Here is a 15871-nt window from a genome sequence, read left to right on the forward strand (position 1 = left end):
CATTAGGTTTGGCCGGTACAGGTGTGAGAAAGGGACCACCGCAGTCCTCACGGAAAGGGTCACTAGCCTGGAATTCGAGGTGCTGGAAGAAACCGTGCAGACGATGGACACTTCCTGAATGGTGTCCGTGGATTGGGGTGGCGGGGTTACTGCTCTACCGGACAGGGGGCAGTGGAGGCTCCCCCGTAAGACATTCATTTGGCAGTGTGTGCTGATGAAACCCAATAAAAAATGAAAACCAAACTGAGTGGCTGAGGCCTGGGGGTCGTGTGGTTTTTTGGCCACCAAGGCTCAGTGACCTGGCCTGAGTGCCAGTCTGCGTTCAAGCAGGCGTGAGAGCAACGTCACCCTCCTGAAAGCAGGGGAGGCCTCATCCGTTGCAGCAGTCAGATGGACCTTTCTCCCCACCCCTTGTGCTACTTGTCTTTCTTCAGGGCGGTCCCAGGTTTTCTTGTTTTGTTTTTTTAGGGTGAGGGCAGCACAGCCTTTTACCTCAGCGGCCAAATAGGAAGAAAGTAGAGACGATCAGTTCTAAGTACGCAGAAAATGCAGGTAGGTTAGGTGGACAGTTTGCTTCTCCGTGGCTGTGTACAACTGGGTGCGCTCCACTTGGGCCAGTTTCACGGAAGTCAGAGGAACGCTTTGGGGCTGTCGGTAATGATTAGGATACCATCATTTCACAGGCACTCAGGCCTGCTGAGTGGTTGAAATCTCACGCCTCCAGAGCGTTCTGGAGTAGGCAGTGTTGCTCTCATAGTGTTGGACGTAGATGGCATGCAGAAAGCAAGTTCATCTGGGTCTGAGGCGGATTCTGCCAAGGGTGACACAGTAGAGGCTCAGAGCCTTAAGCAGAGTAGGTGTTAAAAAAAACCTGTGTGGAATCAGAAAAACCTTCAGTGGTAGAGGCGAGGCAGAAGATAGGGCTTCGACTCTCCCCTAGGGATAGCGTGCTGGGATACACAAGAAAGAGTCCCGGCACCAAGGTCTTCCAGAATGAACCCACTCTCGGTCCAGCCCCCCCTTGTTAAAACTGCAGAGAGAGGGGTAGGGAGAACAATGCAATTACTTAGGGCAGCATTGTGGCTGACGATTGTCAGAATTATCTGGGGAGCTGAAGAAAATTCCAAGATTACTCAGAATGCCTGGGGTCTGAGAAATGTTTTTTAAAGGCGCCTCGAGAAATGCTGCTGACACACGAAGCTGTTTTAAAATTATGAACCCATGAATTGTACACATTCACAGAAGTGACCCCTCTTACCCCATTTTATTTCAAACATGGAGAACAAGTACAAAGCAAAGGTTGCATCTGAAGAAAATGTCTCAAACCCGACAGTGTTACAGTAGAACAGAGTTCACACATGGAAACAGAGCAGTGGCCCAGCCCAAGTCCTTTATCCCCAGGGAGGCCTGGGCCCCTGGTCAGCAAGTTGGCTGCAAGCGGACCACCTGACCAGAACGCTAACAGAGCGGGCGGGCATGTCTCTATCTAGCTGGAGGGCTGAACTGTCACCAAGTCAGCGGGTGACAACTTAGACCATTTGAGGATTAACTTGAGTATAAGCAAACGATTTCCTTCAGAGCTTGAGTTTTCCTTAAGTTCACATTTATAAATTAGTCTTCACAGTTAATCCTATTTGGGAACAAATAAATGAACATAGTTCTGGTTTCCTATGCATAATACAGCTGTATGTTAACTCTTGACTTACATGGTCCATGGGTCAGTTTTGTGAAGGGGGGAGTGGCAACCATTTTGGGATCTTCTGCAAGGCGATGATGCTAGGTAACTTGCAGATTTTATTTCAAATTCTGTCAGCAACGCTGAAGGTAGATAGTCTTAGTCCCAGTTTACAGATGAAGAAATTAAGGCTCAGGCTAAGGAAGATGCCCAGGGTCGCGGCGGGAAGTTGCAGAACCAGAACTTGCACAGAGAACAGCCCAAGGGCATGTTTTATATTTGTTTTTTGTTTTTTTTTGTACCCCATGCTTCCTTCCCACAGAGGACAACGCTTAACACTGATTGTTAAGTGACCTGCCAGCACTGAAGCAGGTGACGGAAGTGCCTGCTACACGGCAGGTGTTCAGGAGAAGGCGGCTGAGCCGGACTGCATGGAAGGCACACGTGGCTTCCCAATATTATTTGCCTTCTGAAGCTCTGTGCCAGATGCTGAGTTCTCCTCATCGTCATTCATCGAGTTATAAACATAGATAAAATATTAGGAAAATCACTCTGCTTAAAAAAAAAAAATTTCCACCTTATCCTTTTACAACAGAGCAAGCACACAGCTTGATTTTTTAAAAAAGATTCTAAGAGCTAAACCGAACTTGCTACTAACCATTTTGAAAGGCTCACTACAAATCACACCGTCTCCTGCAACCCCCCTGTTCTTACAAACCTTGACAGGTCACTGAAGGAATTATCCTCAAGATTCACATTACAGTCCAGACACATGGGGCGCGTCAGTGGCTCGCCGAACCACTCACCCTTGGTAACAACCCAGCTGAGATTGTCCACAAAAGTTTAAAGAAAGGACTTTCGAATTTGACCACCAGTTAACGTGTGACCAGTGCCCCTCCCCCCAGCTGCTCTGCATTCGGCATCTGCTGTAAAGCCCGGCCCCCTCGGGGAACCCGCTGAACCCTCTTGTCTTAGTTGATCTAGGCTACCAGGCGGCCACTTTGGAGAGAAGACTCAAGTAAGGCAAAGTGGTGCGGCTCTGCTAAGGCACGCCGCGTCCACGTTCAGGTGCTTGAAGTCCACACGTGCATCTGTTTGGCAACCTGGTGCACATATCCGATGTCCGGTCTCTGGTTGGGGTCGGGGTAGATGCACATACTGACCAGTTCTCGCAACTGTAAGAGAGAGAACGCTGCGTGTTATTTGTAGGGAAGCAGCAGCCTCGTGAGGCTCTGCCGGCACTTGACCTGTCTGGACTCCTTCAACCCTCGCGGCTCTGGGGGGGTGAGGGCTGGCACTTCCGGTAAGTGACGGGTGTGCAGGCACGGCCACCGCGGAGAGCCAGCCGAGACCAGTCCTGCGCCTGTCCGGCCCCGAAGGCCACGCTCCGAGACCTCGCGAGCGGGTACGTCCAGACAGCTGTGACCTTCCAGCTGCCCACGCTGCTGTGTGCGTGTGTGTGTGTGTGTGCGCGCGCGCGCGTGCTGTCGGTCATGCGGATACCCAAACCAGAGGACAAAACTCAAGGCGAGGGCTTATTGATGATAATAAATGCATTAACATGCAGCAGGGCTGCAGTCTGCCCACCCCCTGGCCTCTTTATTGTGCTCATGAAAGACAGAGCTTTTAATTATACAGACACCGAAGGCTGCTCCTGCCTCGGGGTGGGGGAGGGGCGCCTTGAGCCTCTGATCGCCTCGTTCTTCTGATAGCCAGAGTGCCAATTATTTTAATGGTAATTAAAATAATGACCTTAAAAAGCCTACGTCTCAACTTGCATCACTGGGCTCGCTGCAGTTTTAAATACCTGGTGCTGGAGGGGCTGGCCTGCCCTGGGGTCGGGGGCAACGGCGGAGAGACGCTTGGTTCCCAATAAGGGGGCTCGTGTGGACTCGGTGGCCACGCTCAGGGAGTCTGGGGAGGGCGGAGGGGTCACGCGGAGGCCCCGCGGCTACTGTACGTGCTCCACGTTTCACACCTGAGGTGTTTCGGGCTGCAGACGAGGTTTTTCCGGGTCGGGCATTGGGAGCGTCTCCTCCAATCCGCGTGCCGCCTTTTTGGGGTTCCGCTGCTTTCTCGGCACCGGGAAGCCCCCCGGACAGGCGCTGAGGCCGAGTCTGCGGTCAGCCCAACACGCCTGGAGTCTGAGGCTGCCCACGACGAGCACGTACTTTTCAGAGCCCGACAGCAGTCAGGGGAAGGTGGCGGCTGGCCCCTGACAGCTTAATGTACCCAAGAAAAACACATCAGGGTAAAGTCATTGTGACTCCCAGTTACTCCTCTGTGAGTGGACTGTGCGGTTGGCAAGAAGAGCAAGTTTGGTAAACTTCAGAAATCAAGAGAAACAGACAATAAAGTGTCTTTATACCCATTTCTAAGAGGTGATGTAAACTTCAAAAGTGAGGTGTACTGAGTGACCCCAGTGCTAAGAAGCATCTCTCCTTACCACACTGCCTAGAAATGCTGGGTGTACGAGGTGAAAGCCAGATGCCCTGGGGAGTACGAGGTCACGGAGTTGGAATGATGGACTTGGGAGGGAAGGGGGCTGAGGGCTTTACTCAGCAGATTCATTCATTTCAGCTTCTGTCTGGAAGGCAGAGAGAAGTTGTGATCTGCTCCAAATTGCAAGTCTAAGCTTCTAAGTGGTACAGAGTTCCAAATTTGTTAATTTACTTATTTTTTAAAGTTTTGAAAATGCTATTTGTTTGTTTATTTATTTATTTGAGAGAGAGAGGTTGGGGGGGGGGGGACAGAATCTGAAGCAGTCTCCAGGCTCTGAGCACAGAGCCCGACACGGGGCTGGAACTTGTGAACCGTGAAATCATGACCTGAAGTCGGATGCTTAACTGACTGAGCCATCCAGGCACCCCTCCCAATTTAAAACGGTAAGAAAAGAGGGGCCCCTGGGAGGCCCAGTTGGTTAAGCATCCAACTCTTGATACTGGGTCAGGTCATGATCTCGTGGTCATGGGATCAAGCCCCTCGTCGGGCTCCATGCTGAGCATGGAGCCTGCATGGGATTCTCTCTCTGCCCCTCCCTCTCCCTCGCCCACACACACACACACACACACACACACACTCTCTCTCTCTCTCTCTCTCTCTCTCAAAAATAAACTTAAAAAAAAAAAAAGGTAAGAAAAGAAAAACCAAATGCAACTATTAACTTGGTTAAGAAATCTAGTTTTTCCTTTCCTGCCAACTTCCACTCCAGAGCACTTCGACTTCTTCCAACGATACGTAGAAGAATTCTGTAAACCACTGAGGCAAAGGCCATGAGAGTGTGTACTGAACAAGCCAAGGAATGTGTACTCCTGGTCCTCTCTCTCTCCTCTGGGAGCGTGCAAAGCCAGTGAGCACAGCCTTAAGTATGAAGGCTGCCAAGAGAAGGGTGGCTGACGACCCTTTTGGCTGGCCTGCCTGGACATGGGGTTCAAGCACGTTGGGAGCCCTGGTCCCTGCAGCTCAAGCCCCTGGGAGACCAGGGCTGCTCCTTTCAGAACCTTCGGGATGGGGATCGCAGCGAGCTGCACAGGTGGCGCCTCATCCCAGCTGGACACCTGGGTACCGGAGACATGTGCCATCAAGACACGCTGGCACAGTGGTTGGGGGCGGAGTCTCTGGGTTCAAATCCTGCCTCCACCGCTCGCAAGTTACGTGACCTTGGGAAAGTTACTTTAACCTATCCGTGTCTCGGTTTCCTCAGTAAAATGGGAGTTGGGGAGCGGGGACGACTCAACGGGTAAGTCATAAACGTGGGCTGTTACCGTGACAGTAGCTTCCAGTCAGTGTTAACCTGGTGCTAAACTGAGCGCATCACGTGCATTACCCTCATCCGTACGCCGACCCTGTGAGGTGGAGTCTAGGATCATCGCCACGTTACAGACGAGGAAACGGAGACTCAGAAGGGACCCACCCGAGGACGGTGAAGGGAGCGTGCAAGTGAACACATCCGTCTCAGCCCTCACACCCTCACATCAGCCTCAGCCATCTGTCACATCCGCCCTCAGCCAGGCTGTGTCGTAAACCTGCCATTTCACCTTCACATTTGATTCACAAAGGTGAAATCTTAGCCCTATTTTCAAGAAGACGGACCTGAGGAAGGGGACGCTCAGCCAGCAGCTGGCACGACCCAATGCCAGACCTGTCCGTCTGGACCCAGAGCAGAACGCTGACGGTAAGAACCCAAGGTGTGACTCAGGTCTGTGACAGTAGGGAGACCAGTCCGCTTGCCGTGGCTTCCGGTCGTGGGAGCGGAGTAGCAGCCGGCCGGCCGGCCGGGCTACGGGGCAAGCCAAGGCGCCGCCGCCTCCCGCCTCCGCATCTGGTTCCTGTTGTCCGACACCACGTGGAGCCCGTCTCCGCGACCCGCAGCAGCGAGCGTCCCACTCAGGCACCGGGTTGGGAGCCAAATGGGCAGAAGTGTGCCCACGGGGCCTCCCCGGCCAGCTCCTGCTGGATTCGGTGCCGGTGGGAAGGCCACAGACTGCTGCTGGGGGCCCACACTGGTGTCTGTGGAACCTCTCCCGTAAAACTAATCTACTTTGCCCCCTCACTGAGTCGCTTTCCCAGAAATGTCCACCCGGCGAGGTGAACCCCCGCTCAACCCCACAAGACGCCTCTGCTCGTGAGCCACTGCTGGCCATCGGAGTCCCCAGGTCTGGTGACAGCAAACCCACCTTCTCAGAGTAATGTTCTCCAGGGAGAGGTGGGTAGTCACATTGCTCGATCTTCTGGCAGAGGGAGAAGAGATTCATTTTATCTCCGTAGAAGGGGCTCTGGAGAGCTGCCATCTGCAAGGGGAGAGGGTGAGAGGCATGAGTTTGCAGCCCTGAGGTCCGGGGACAAAAGGGACCGCTCCGGATGGCCGTACGGTCCTTCTCTGGTCCTTGCTGCGACTGTCGGGCAGGCTGGCTTCACAACCCCGACGAAGCTGGGATTCAGTAGAAAGCAGCAGTTTTAACGTGATCCTTGTCTTATAAGCAAAGCAAGCGGCACAAGGTTTCAGTGACAAAACCCGAAGGGCAACGAGGCGGGGCCAGCCGCGCGCAGGCACACCCCGCCTCACACCTCAGCTCCCAAGGCCTGAGTTTTGGCCGTGCGTGCCGCGCCGGCAGACGGAAAGAGGCTCTGCTCACCGGGATCGGGGCCCGGCAGGCCCGCTCTGGTACCCTGTCTTCTACTTCTAAGAAGCAATTCCAAAGACACCCGTGGGAGGATGTCCGAGGAGTACATTTAGGGAATTACTTACCTGAGGACTAGCGTGTTGGGGGTGGTGGGGAGGTAAGGTCTTGGTTTGCATTCTGGCTATTTCGCTAGCTGCAAGTTCAGGGTTCTCTTTGGAAGCTGGACGCCCAGACATCATCAGGGAGGAGGGGCGGGAGGAAGAAGGCTGGCCGCCGGCCACCGACGGCAGGGGCCCGGGACCCTCCGCTGGGCAGAAGCTCCGAGGTGGGAGCAAGTGCCCGGCCCTGCGCTCTGCCTGCTGCGTCTTCTGTCTTCTGCCCTCTGGTCTCTTCGTCCATAAAACGCAAAGACGCTCCACGCACAGGGCTGTGGTGAGGCGTGGCTGGCACCAGAGGCGCCAGGAGCTGAGGCTTCCCGGACTGCCCACCCCGACCGTTCAGGGCACTACTGGCGGGGTGTCTTCAGAGGGGGTACGTGGGAGCTACGGGTGGCTCCGTCAGGCAGCCGCGTGGCGGCCCAGCGCAGTGCCCGCCGGCCCCGTCTGCTGATTAATCCACGATGGGATTCAAGTGCTTCTTGTCACTCCCACTCACTGTCGCCTGCCGCCGAGAGACGGCCCGACGCCTCCCGCTGATGAAGTGCCCTTGGGTAATTGTGCCCGCCCGTCCGTTTGGCCTCGGTTCCTTTCGAGGAGCCGGGCTGCCAAGGCCACTCTGTGCAGACTCCTTGGCCGGGGCACTGGGGCTACCCGAGGACTCCTCACTTGTCCTCGGGCCCCGGAGGACAGGCCAGCAAGCGCGATCTCAGGGCAGGAGGGAGCCCACAGGTGCTGGGTTTATGGGTGCCCGCTAGCTTTAGTGTCCCGGTCTGCCCCCCCATCCTCTGTGCACCCCCGTGAACAGGTCCGGTGGCCCCCAGGGCAGGGCCGGCCTCCTTCAGGAGGGCCCAGGGGGCTTCAGACCCAGGCAGCACCCTTGGGTTGACACACGGCCTTTGGGGAAGCAGCCGAGCGTGACCTGGAGACTCTGGTTTCCTCTGACCCCGGTCCAGGCGTCTGGCCAGGTGCCTGGGCCACGCTCGAGCTTTCAGGTGGACGTTCAGGGCCGGCCTCACCCCTCCTCCCGTGACCAGGGACTCCGACCCGCCCTGAGGAGGGCTGCGGGGAGTGGCCCTGGTCCTCGGCAGGGAAGGCTGTGTACGTGGAGGCCCTGCCCGCCGCGGGCTCCGCCAGCCTGACGGGGAGCTGGCTTTACCACTGAGTGTGCAAAACGGCATCGCTCGGGTGATGCGTTTCCAATAGTTAAAATGAGAGCCTCGGGTGCAAAGGGTTAATTGGGCAGCTTCAAAAGGACATCTGTTGCCACAGCGGAGAGCAGCTGAGGCTCCGGGGCGGTCACTCGGGGTGATCTGTGTGCCCCGCGAGTCGTGGCTAGATGATTAAGACAGATTTTCCTGGAAAGTGTTTCTGTTCAGAGTAGAAAGGACATTTAAAATGTTGGTCCACTAACACAGGCCCTGGCTTTCCATGTGTCGGAGCTGGGAGGCTGGCGAAGCCCTTCGACGAGCCAACCTGATCTGCACAAACCTTGCTGTTTAACGTTTATTTATTTTTGAGACAGAGAGAGACAGAGCATGAACAGGGGAGGGTCAGAGAGAGGGAGACACAGAATCTGAAACAGGCTCCAGGCTCTGAGCTGTCAGCACAGAGCCCGACGCGGGGCTCGAACTCACGGACCGCGAGATCGTGACCTCAGCCGAAGTCGGACGCTCAACCGACTGAGCCACCCAGGCGCCCCAAAACCTTGCTGTTTAGGAGTCCAAAAGGGCCCCAGAAATTGGTGGCCTTCAGCGCACCCCTGCCTCCTTTCCGGCACCCTCCCACACAGGCCTGACCGGGGTCGGCAGCAGCTCCACCAAGGAAGCCCTCCCCCCGGCCTCCCCGCTGACAGCGGCTTCTCCATCCACACAGGCAGATTCTAGTGGCAGCGACATCCCCCCCCCGCTGCCCCTCCAGCTGCGGGCCCTGGGCCTTCCACCCGGATCAGGGCACTGGGCTGTGAAGGAACCTCGGGCTGCCCGAGAGGCTGGGATTAGAACGATTACCCCGAACGACGAGATCCTCGCACCGGCGACCACCCACGTCTGCACGGGCGACGCGGAGGAGGAATCGCCGTTTGGGGCCGATCCTGGCTGTCTGTCAGGGCTGCTGGAGCCGTGGCTCTCAGCGCTGCTCCTCAAATGCAGAACTGTCCCTCTGTGGCGTTATCGGGATGACACATGACCGGGGACCCGGGAGAGTGCCGGCACTAGCCCCCGCCGGGGGAGCTCGGAGAGACTGGTGTGGGATCTGAGATGTCACAGGAAGAAGGGCAACTGCCTTTGACTCCTGCTCTGTCGGGGCCTCCGACGCCTATCTTGTCACCTATTGTCTCCCAGAGGCCAATCACCAAGCGGTCTGCAGCCCTGTTCTGCCACAAGGTAAAGGGCAGCCGGACCACGCTCTGGGTCAAGCCATGATTCCAAACGCGCCTCTGCGCCAGGGGTGGCTGATTCTTAGTCTGTTTCCCCCACTGCTTTCTTGCTGGGTCTCAGTCCCTTGAGGCTGCTGTGAGAAGGTCCCCCACCGAAGATCCTGAGGCTGGCACCGGATGAGCCAATTCCTTCAGCTCGTGCTTCAGAGCTGAGCTCTCGTGTAAATAAATAAATTCCGCAGAGCCCGGGCAGTCCGCCGGACTGTAGTGAAAACAAAGCCCCGGGCCTTCTAACAAGGCCAAGCCCCAGCATCTCTGGGACAGAGGGGAGGCTGCTGAAGTCACTTGGGGCTCCTGGCTCCTCACAACCTGGTCTTTCGTCTCCCAGGGGCTCTGGGCAGAGGCCCGGGTCCCTTTCTCCACCAGGGGCGCCTACTCCAGAAGGCCTGCCCGTCCTGCGTGGCCAGGGCCTGGCTCCTGTCCACAGGGGAGTGGGCTCTGACAGGCAGCCTGGGGACAAGCGCCCATCCTGGCCACTTTCCTGCTGTGTGACCCTGGGAAGTCTCTCCACTTCTCCGAGCCTCAGTTTCCTCGCACAGAGCCAGGCTGGGACTGGCCTAGCGTGATATCCCCGATTGACCCCGACGTCCCGGGCGGCGCTGGCCTGGCGGGGCTCCCCGCTGCTGAGCCAATTGGCCGGTTTCTCCTGGTGCTGACCTCTTCAAGACAGATCCCAGTTTGCGCCCACTCCTGGGGGACACAAGCCGGTGCTTTGTGGCAGCTCCTCACTAGCCACGGGTCAACATCAGCATCTTAAAGTGACCTCAGGAGTTCCTCCCTGGATATGGGGATGCCGTGAAAGGGGCATGGTGGGCTGAATAAAGGCTCCCAGAAACGTCTGTCTCTTAATCCTTGAAGCCTGTGAACGTGTTACCTTAAATTCCAAAAGGGAGTCAGCAGATGTGATCGAATTAACTGCCCCAGATGGCAGGTTCTTCTGGTTGGTCCAAGTGGGTCCTAAATGTAACCACAAGTGTCCTTACATGAGGGAGGCCGAGGGGGATTTGACTGCAGAGGAGACGTGTCGCCAGAGTGCTATGAGGAGGGGGTCACGAGCCAAGGAATGCAGGTCACCTATTCTCCATGGAAAAGGCAAGGAAATGGGCTCTCCCTAGAACCCGGAGAAGGAACCAGCCTCACCAACACGTGCTGTCCACTGAAATCGATTCTGGATTTCCGGCCCCCAGAACGGTAAGCGGATAATGTTGTTTTCGACTTCGTGATAACCTGTTACAGCAGCCAGAGGAAACTCACACGGGGGGCTTTTGAGACTTCCAGTCCATGCTGGGGCTCCCGGAAGGGCAGGCCTGGCCGCATCGGGCAGGTTTTCTCTCTCTCTGTGCTATCGCCCCAGACCTCATGCATCCCCTGCCCCCACCGGGCTCAGGTGTGTCCCTCAGGAGCCACGCCGAATCTTCAGATGTGGTCTGGAGGGGCTGCGTGGGCGCGGAGCCTCTGTGACAGCTCCTCTCGCCGGCGCTCCTGGAACCCACCACAGGCTGCTTAGCGGGAGCTCCAGCCGTGTCTGCGGGATGTTTCCTCCCAATTACCAAGCCCTGGGCACAGATGCATCTCCCTCCCTGTCTGCTGGGAAAATATCCGCTCCCCACGGGGCCGGGGGTGTGGGGAGAGGGGTGGTGGCCCGCAGCAGAGCCCCTGCCGCCTGACATCCTCCGAGAGGCTGGCCACGGCTGGCCACATCAGCCACACTAGCCCTCTTCTGTGGGAGGCCCAGGTCCTTAGATCAGTGCCTGCTGTCCCCAAGGATGTCAATGCCCGAAGGAATTGACTGATTTCATTGACCTCCCACTGCCAACACGTCCCTCCCTGGCTGCCAGCTGTGCGGCCCCCCATGCTGCCGACACGTAAATCAGCTCAGCCGAACGAGAGGCTGGTGCTGGTGAGCCACGAACACGGACGCTGCCTTGTTAGACGCATGTTTAGGTGCCGCCGAGACCCAGAGGACCGCCTACCGGGAACCCACGGGCCGAGTGTGGCAGGCCTGGGTGGGCATCGGCCTCCAGAAGCCGAGACAAAGGCTCGGGCAGGGAGCAGGGCGGCTCTGTGCCCGGGGCTTGGCACAAGCACAGGGAGCCAGCTGCCACCCTCTGGCCCCGGGGAGATGAGCCTGCTGCCTGCCGCACCCACCCTGGGCTCACACCCTGGTCGGTGGCCAGCGTGTCTGTCTGTTCATGTTTGCAGACCCTCGGGGTTCACAGAGGCAGGGAGCGGCTTACGGAAATCCCAAGCCCGGAATGGAAAAATAAGAGGACCAAACCATCTGGACCAGGGACGATATCCATGAGGGCAGGGGGACAAAGCTGAGTCCTCCATGGAAAAGGGGGCCAAGCTGCACTCTGGTTTCCTGCTGGCCAAAGCAAAAAGGGAAACGTGGCCAGTTATGGGGTAGATGCCAATTGATCGGCCTGCACTGGGTCAGCAGCTCCGGGCAGCAGGGGGGGGCGGGGGGGGACAGGGGCGGGGGATAATGAATTTCAGTGACCTGCCTGCCATTGCCAGAGGGCTTTCTCTGAGCCACGCTCTGTTGGTGCCTCACAGCAAGGGACGGTGTGACCCCATTTTGTACTGGGGCGACGGAAGCTCCTGGAAGGAGACGCTGACTTGCCCCAGGGCCTTCATGGGGTGAGGGGGCAGCTGAGCTCTGAACGCAGGTCCTTCTGCCCAAAGTGGCCCGACACCAGGATCCTGTGCGCTCTCACCCAAATTACCGCAGCCACGTGAGTTAGCTGCGTGCACGCGCGCGCACAGTCGGATTCAAACTCGCACGCCCTGCCCCCTGCTACGCGGAGGGCATCTGCCTGGTCCTGGGGAGACCGGGAGCGGCAGTCCGGCCCCCTGAAGACTGACCCCGGGGTGGACGACGCCCGGTTAGTGGGGGGCTGGAACCCCCTCCTCAGAGGGGCAGGGGGGCAGGGCTGTGGGTACAGGAGCACGGAGCCCAGGGAGGGTGGGCTTGGCTTTGTCACTGGCCTTAGCCCTGGTGGCCCTGGTGTTCACCTGAAGAAGAGACTGTACTTGGAGAGATGGCTGGAGAGACCCCGAAGTCATGATTCATCTTGGGAGGCAGATACCGGTGCCAGAGATTCTGAGACTCCGGAGCTTTGCCCACCTGGCTTTCATTCACTGTAGGCAAAACGCAACCGAACAAGCCCTCTGGGGCTATTACGAATGTGCAGGCACGTGGGGCACCCAGTAAAAGCGGGTTTCTTTCCTTTCCTGTCATCCTTGCTGAGGAGAGTTCCAACTTTCATCTCTTTTCTCTTGTTGCTAAAGACGCCAATTCCCCTCCACATTCCCTCCCGCACCCACTGTCCTTCCCAAGGTCACCGCCCACCCCCCTGCTCAACCACTCTGACTCCCAAACCCCACGGCAGCAGGGCTGTGGAGGGAGACAGGGACGGGGAAGGATACAGAACGCAGCCCTCTTCCGCCTGAGGGGGCCAGGAACTGCCCTGCGCTCCCTGATCCACTGCGGCCACCAGGTGGGCACCACCGCACCCCGGCTGCTCCGTTCGGTGGCCATTAAAAGAGTTCCTCCCACCACAGATGCCCTGTGGGGTCCCGGAAAGCAGGTCTGCTCCCCATCTCTGACAGTCAGGGTCCGACTCCCCCTCAGACCTTCAAGATGACACTGTGGGTGGCCCACACTGCTGACCTCCGGGAGAAGGGGGTCCCAGGCACAAATGCCACCTGGCTTCCTCTTTAACCACTAGGTTGCTTATTTAAAATGAAATGTCTGCTCTTAAAAGCATTTGAGTTGCTGTGAAGTTTCAACCTTGCAAAGGGATCAGTTTTGACCTCAGAGTCTCAATCAGTAACGTGGGGAGGGGGGGACCCTACTGCCAAAGGCCCCGACCACAGAGGCAACCACGGTCCCCACGTGGATCAGCAGTGGGCAGCTTTTTCCTTAAGTTCACGCCCAAGGACTGTGAGGTCAATTCCCAGAGGCAAAAGTCCCAAGGAAGCCAAGAAACCAGTCTCCGTGACACCCACACACTCCCGGTGGCCCCTGGCTGCTACCTTGAGCGTCGCCGCCCTGGCGGTCACGGGCCACGTCAGCGTGATAAGGGGCTTCTTCAGCTTCTCACTTCTGAGCCAGACCCCACATGTGCTCAAGTCAGCTCCGGGGAAAGCAGAAAAATAATCAAGGTTCCAATTTTGAAAGCAAACCGTGCTTTCTGGTCTCATGGCCCTTGGAGGATTGTCAAAGCTTTTCACATCTGTTGTTGCATTTATCTGGACGGTGACGGTGCAGGATGGGTACTATTCCCATTTTACAGATGGAGAGGCGGGCTCAGCAGGATGCACAGAATCCCAGAGCTGCCCAGCACGACGGGGCCAGGGCCAGGGTGCTGGAGGGTGTGGCTGCCAGCGTGAAGACACGGGAGGGCTCAGGCTCCCTGCCCTCCCACTGGTGGCTGCAACAGCTTCATGGCTAAGAATGGCTTGTGCTCCCAGACCCCCAAGGGTGGCTGGCCAGAATGAGCGGGAGCTTCTGTTTGTTCGTGGCGTCTCATGTCTGAGCCTGCCAAGACTCAGAAATATTCCCGTCCTTCCATCCACATTGACCACCACATCTGGAAGTGGCCATTTGGTGGCTCCATTTCATGGCTCACGGGAGGGAACAGTGGTCTTTAGTGAGACCCATACTGCTGAGCCCGGGAGAGTGTGGACACCCTCTGTGGCGAGGGCTTCAGAAGCATGGGCCAGAGCTGACCCCTTCTGTCCCCAACAGAAGCCTGAGGCATGGGTGAATGTCAAATAGTGGACAGGAGCACCCTGGTTACCAGGGAAACTGGGGCAACCAGACCCCCTGCCTGTGCCACAGGCAGACACTGGACTCTGTTTCTAGTCTGTCTCCCTCTGAGCTGCCCAAGGGTGGCATGGAACCCGGTCTGCCACTGGTCACACATCTAACAATGTCCTCCAGCCCAACGGTGTTAATCAGGCAGACGATGGGCTGAGTGGGGTGAAGGACAGGACCCAGATGGTGCCCATGTCACAGGTGGACACCGTACATCCCTGGGTTCCCACCTTGAGCTGGTCGGGGGAGCCCTGCCCCGGCTGGGTCCCTGACATGCATGCCTCCCTGAATGCCGCTGAGCCGTGAGGCAGACACTCACCTCATACAGCAAACAGCCCAGAGACCAGATGTCGGACTTGAAGTTGTAGCCATTCTCGTGGATCCTCTCCGGTGACATGTAGTACGGCGTCCCCACTGCAACACAGGAAGACGGAAGAGGGGTGGGTGCTTATGCTCTGTGCGGGGAAGGACGTAAGGGGGAGGGGAAGGTGTGGAGGCTGGGGAGAGATCCAGCCTTGGTCTCCCTGGGTGCCTGGGCAGCTCCCTCTCACTCTCCGCCTGTCCCCCCTCAGCCAGAGGAGATGCTGGACAGGACCGGAGCTCCCACACTGGGTAGGGTGCTAAAGCCCCTGGGGACAGGGACCTCCTCACACCTGAGAATCAGCCTGGGGACTGGGCAGTTGGGGACAGTGTTTCTGCCAAGGGCCCGGGGGTGTGGGATGCAGTGGCCAGGCTCTGGGAAGCAATTGATCAAATGTCCTTTAGGGTGAGTGCTTGAATCCTAGAAGAGTCCAGTTTTCTCAACAGTGGGAAGGAAAAAAAAAAACCCCAAAAAACCTGTTAATGCTGACCTAACATTCGTGTTCCTAACAGTCCCCCAAGGAGGCATACCCACTTTACAGATGGGGAAATGGAGGCTCAGAAAAGCGGCAGGACTACGGTTCAAACACAGATCTTTAGGCTCCAGGAAGTGAGCTCTTAGCCACTACCCTTGGCTGGCACCAAACGGCATGTCCAGACTTGGGGTTGGCCAAGATGTCTTAAATCAAACCGAGGACAGAAAAGATAGTAACCATAAAAGAAAAGACTGATAAATTGGACTTCACTAAAATTACGGACTTCAGTTCCCCAAAAGACCATTTAGAGAGTCAAGGCAAGCTGCAGGCTGGAAGAAAACAGTCCTTCCATACACATACCCAACAACGGCCCCATACACAGAATATTTTAAAGCATCTATAATTCAGTAAGTAAAAGACAAACAATCCCCTCTCTCAAGTTAGCCAAAGACTTGAAAGGGCACTTCACAAAAGAGAATTTCCAAGTGGCCAATAAGCACATGAAATGATATTTTTCTCATGACTCATCAAGGCAACACAGATTAAAAGCACAGCAAATTACCACCATCCATCCACCTGAAGTTAAAGTTAAAAAGACAGATATAAACCAAGCCTGATGATGTGGGGGGGGGGGGGCAACTGGAACCCTCACGTATTGCCGATGGGGACAAAAAAATAGTACACCCACCTGGGAAAACCATCTATCGAGCTGAAAACGCTGCTGATCCCATAACCTGCCAGGTCTGTTCCCAGGTCAATGTCCAAGAAAAATGAGTGCTTCTGTCCATCAAGAGCCATGATCAAGAATGTGCAAAGTGGC

General features: G+C 56.7%; 2 protein-coding genes and 1 long non-coding RNA gene across 5 annotated transcripts in view; 1 reads left to right on the forward strand and 2 right to left on the reverse strand.

Annotated features, from left to right (window-relative positions):
- PSMB7 (proteasome 20S subunit beta 7) overlaps window positions 1-247 on the forward strand; it is a 58890-nt gene extending 58643 nt beyond the window's left edge. The window contains exon 8 of the mRNA XM_058694171.1: window positions 7-247. Coding sequence (XP_058550154.1) covers window positions 7-118 — 112 coding nt within the window. The 3' untranslated portion in view covers window positions 119-247. The remainder of the gene's footprint in view (window positions 1-6) is intronic.
- Window positions 248-1245: 998 nt separating this feature from the next.
- The window catches only part of NEK6 (NIMA related kinase 6), an 86066-nt gene continuing 71440 nt past the window's right edge, over window positions 1246-15871 (reverse strand). For all 3 annotated transcript variants that reach the window (XM_058694167.1, XM_058694169.1, XM_058694168.1), the window contains exons 8-10: window positions 14535-14629; window positions 6352-6465; window positions 1246-2850 (exon numbers count right to left, since the gene is read on the reverse strand). In XM_058694167.1, coding sequence (XP_058550150.1) covers window positions 2740-2850; window positions 6352-6465; window positions 14535-14629 — 320 coding nt within the window. In that variant the 3' untranslated portion in view covers window positions 1246-2739. The remainder of the gene's footprint in view (window positions 2851-6351; window positions 6466-14534; window positions 14630-15871) is intronic.
- Window positions 5379-6345, reverse strand: LOC131491357 (uncharacterized). Its single transcript, XR_009251409.1, has 2 exons — window positions 5671-6345; window positions 5379-5628 (listed from the first exon to the last, which is right to left on the reverse strand). It is a non-coding gene; the product is annotated as an uncharacterized LOC131491357 (long non-coding RNA).

Source organism: Neofelis nebulosa, chromosome 12 (assembly GCF_028018385.1).
Source record: "Neofelis nebulosa isolate mNeoNeb1 chromosome 12, mNeoNeb1.pri, whole genome shotgun sequence".
Classification (NCBI taxonomy): domain Eukaryota; kingdom Metazoa; phylum Chordata; class Mammalia; order Carnivora; family Felidae; genus Neofelis; species Neofelis nebulosa.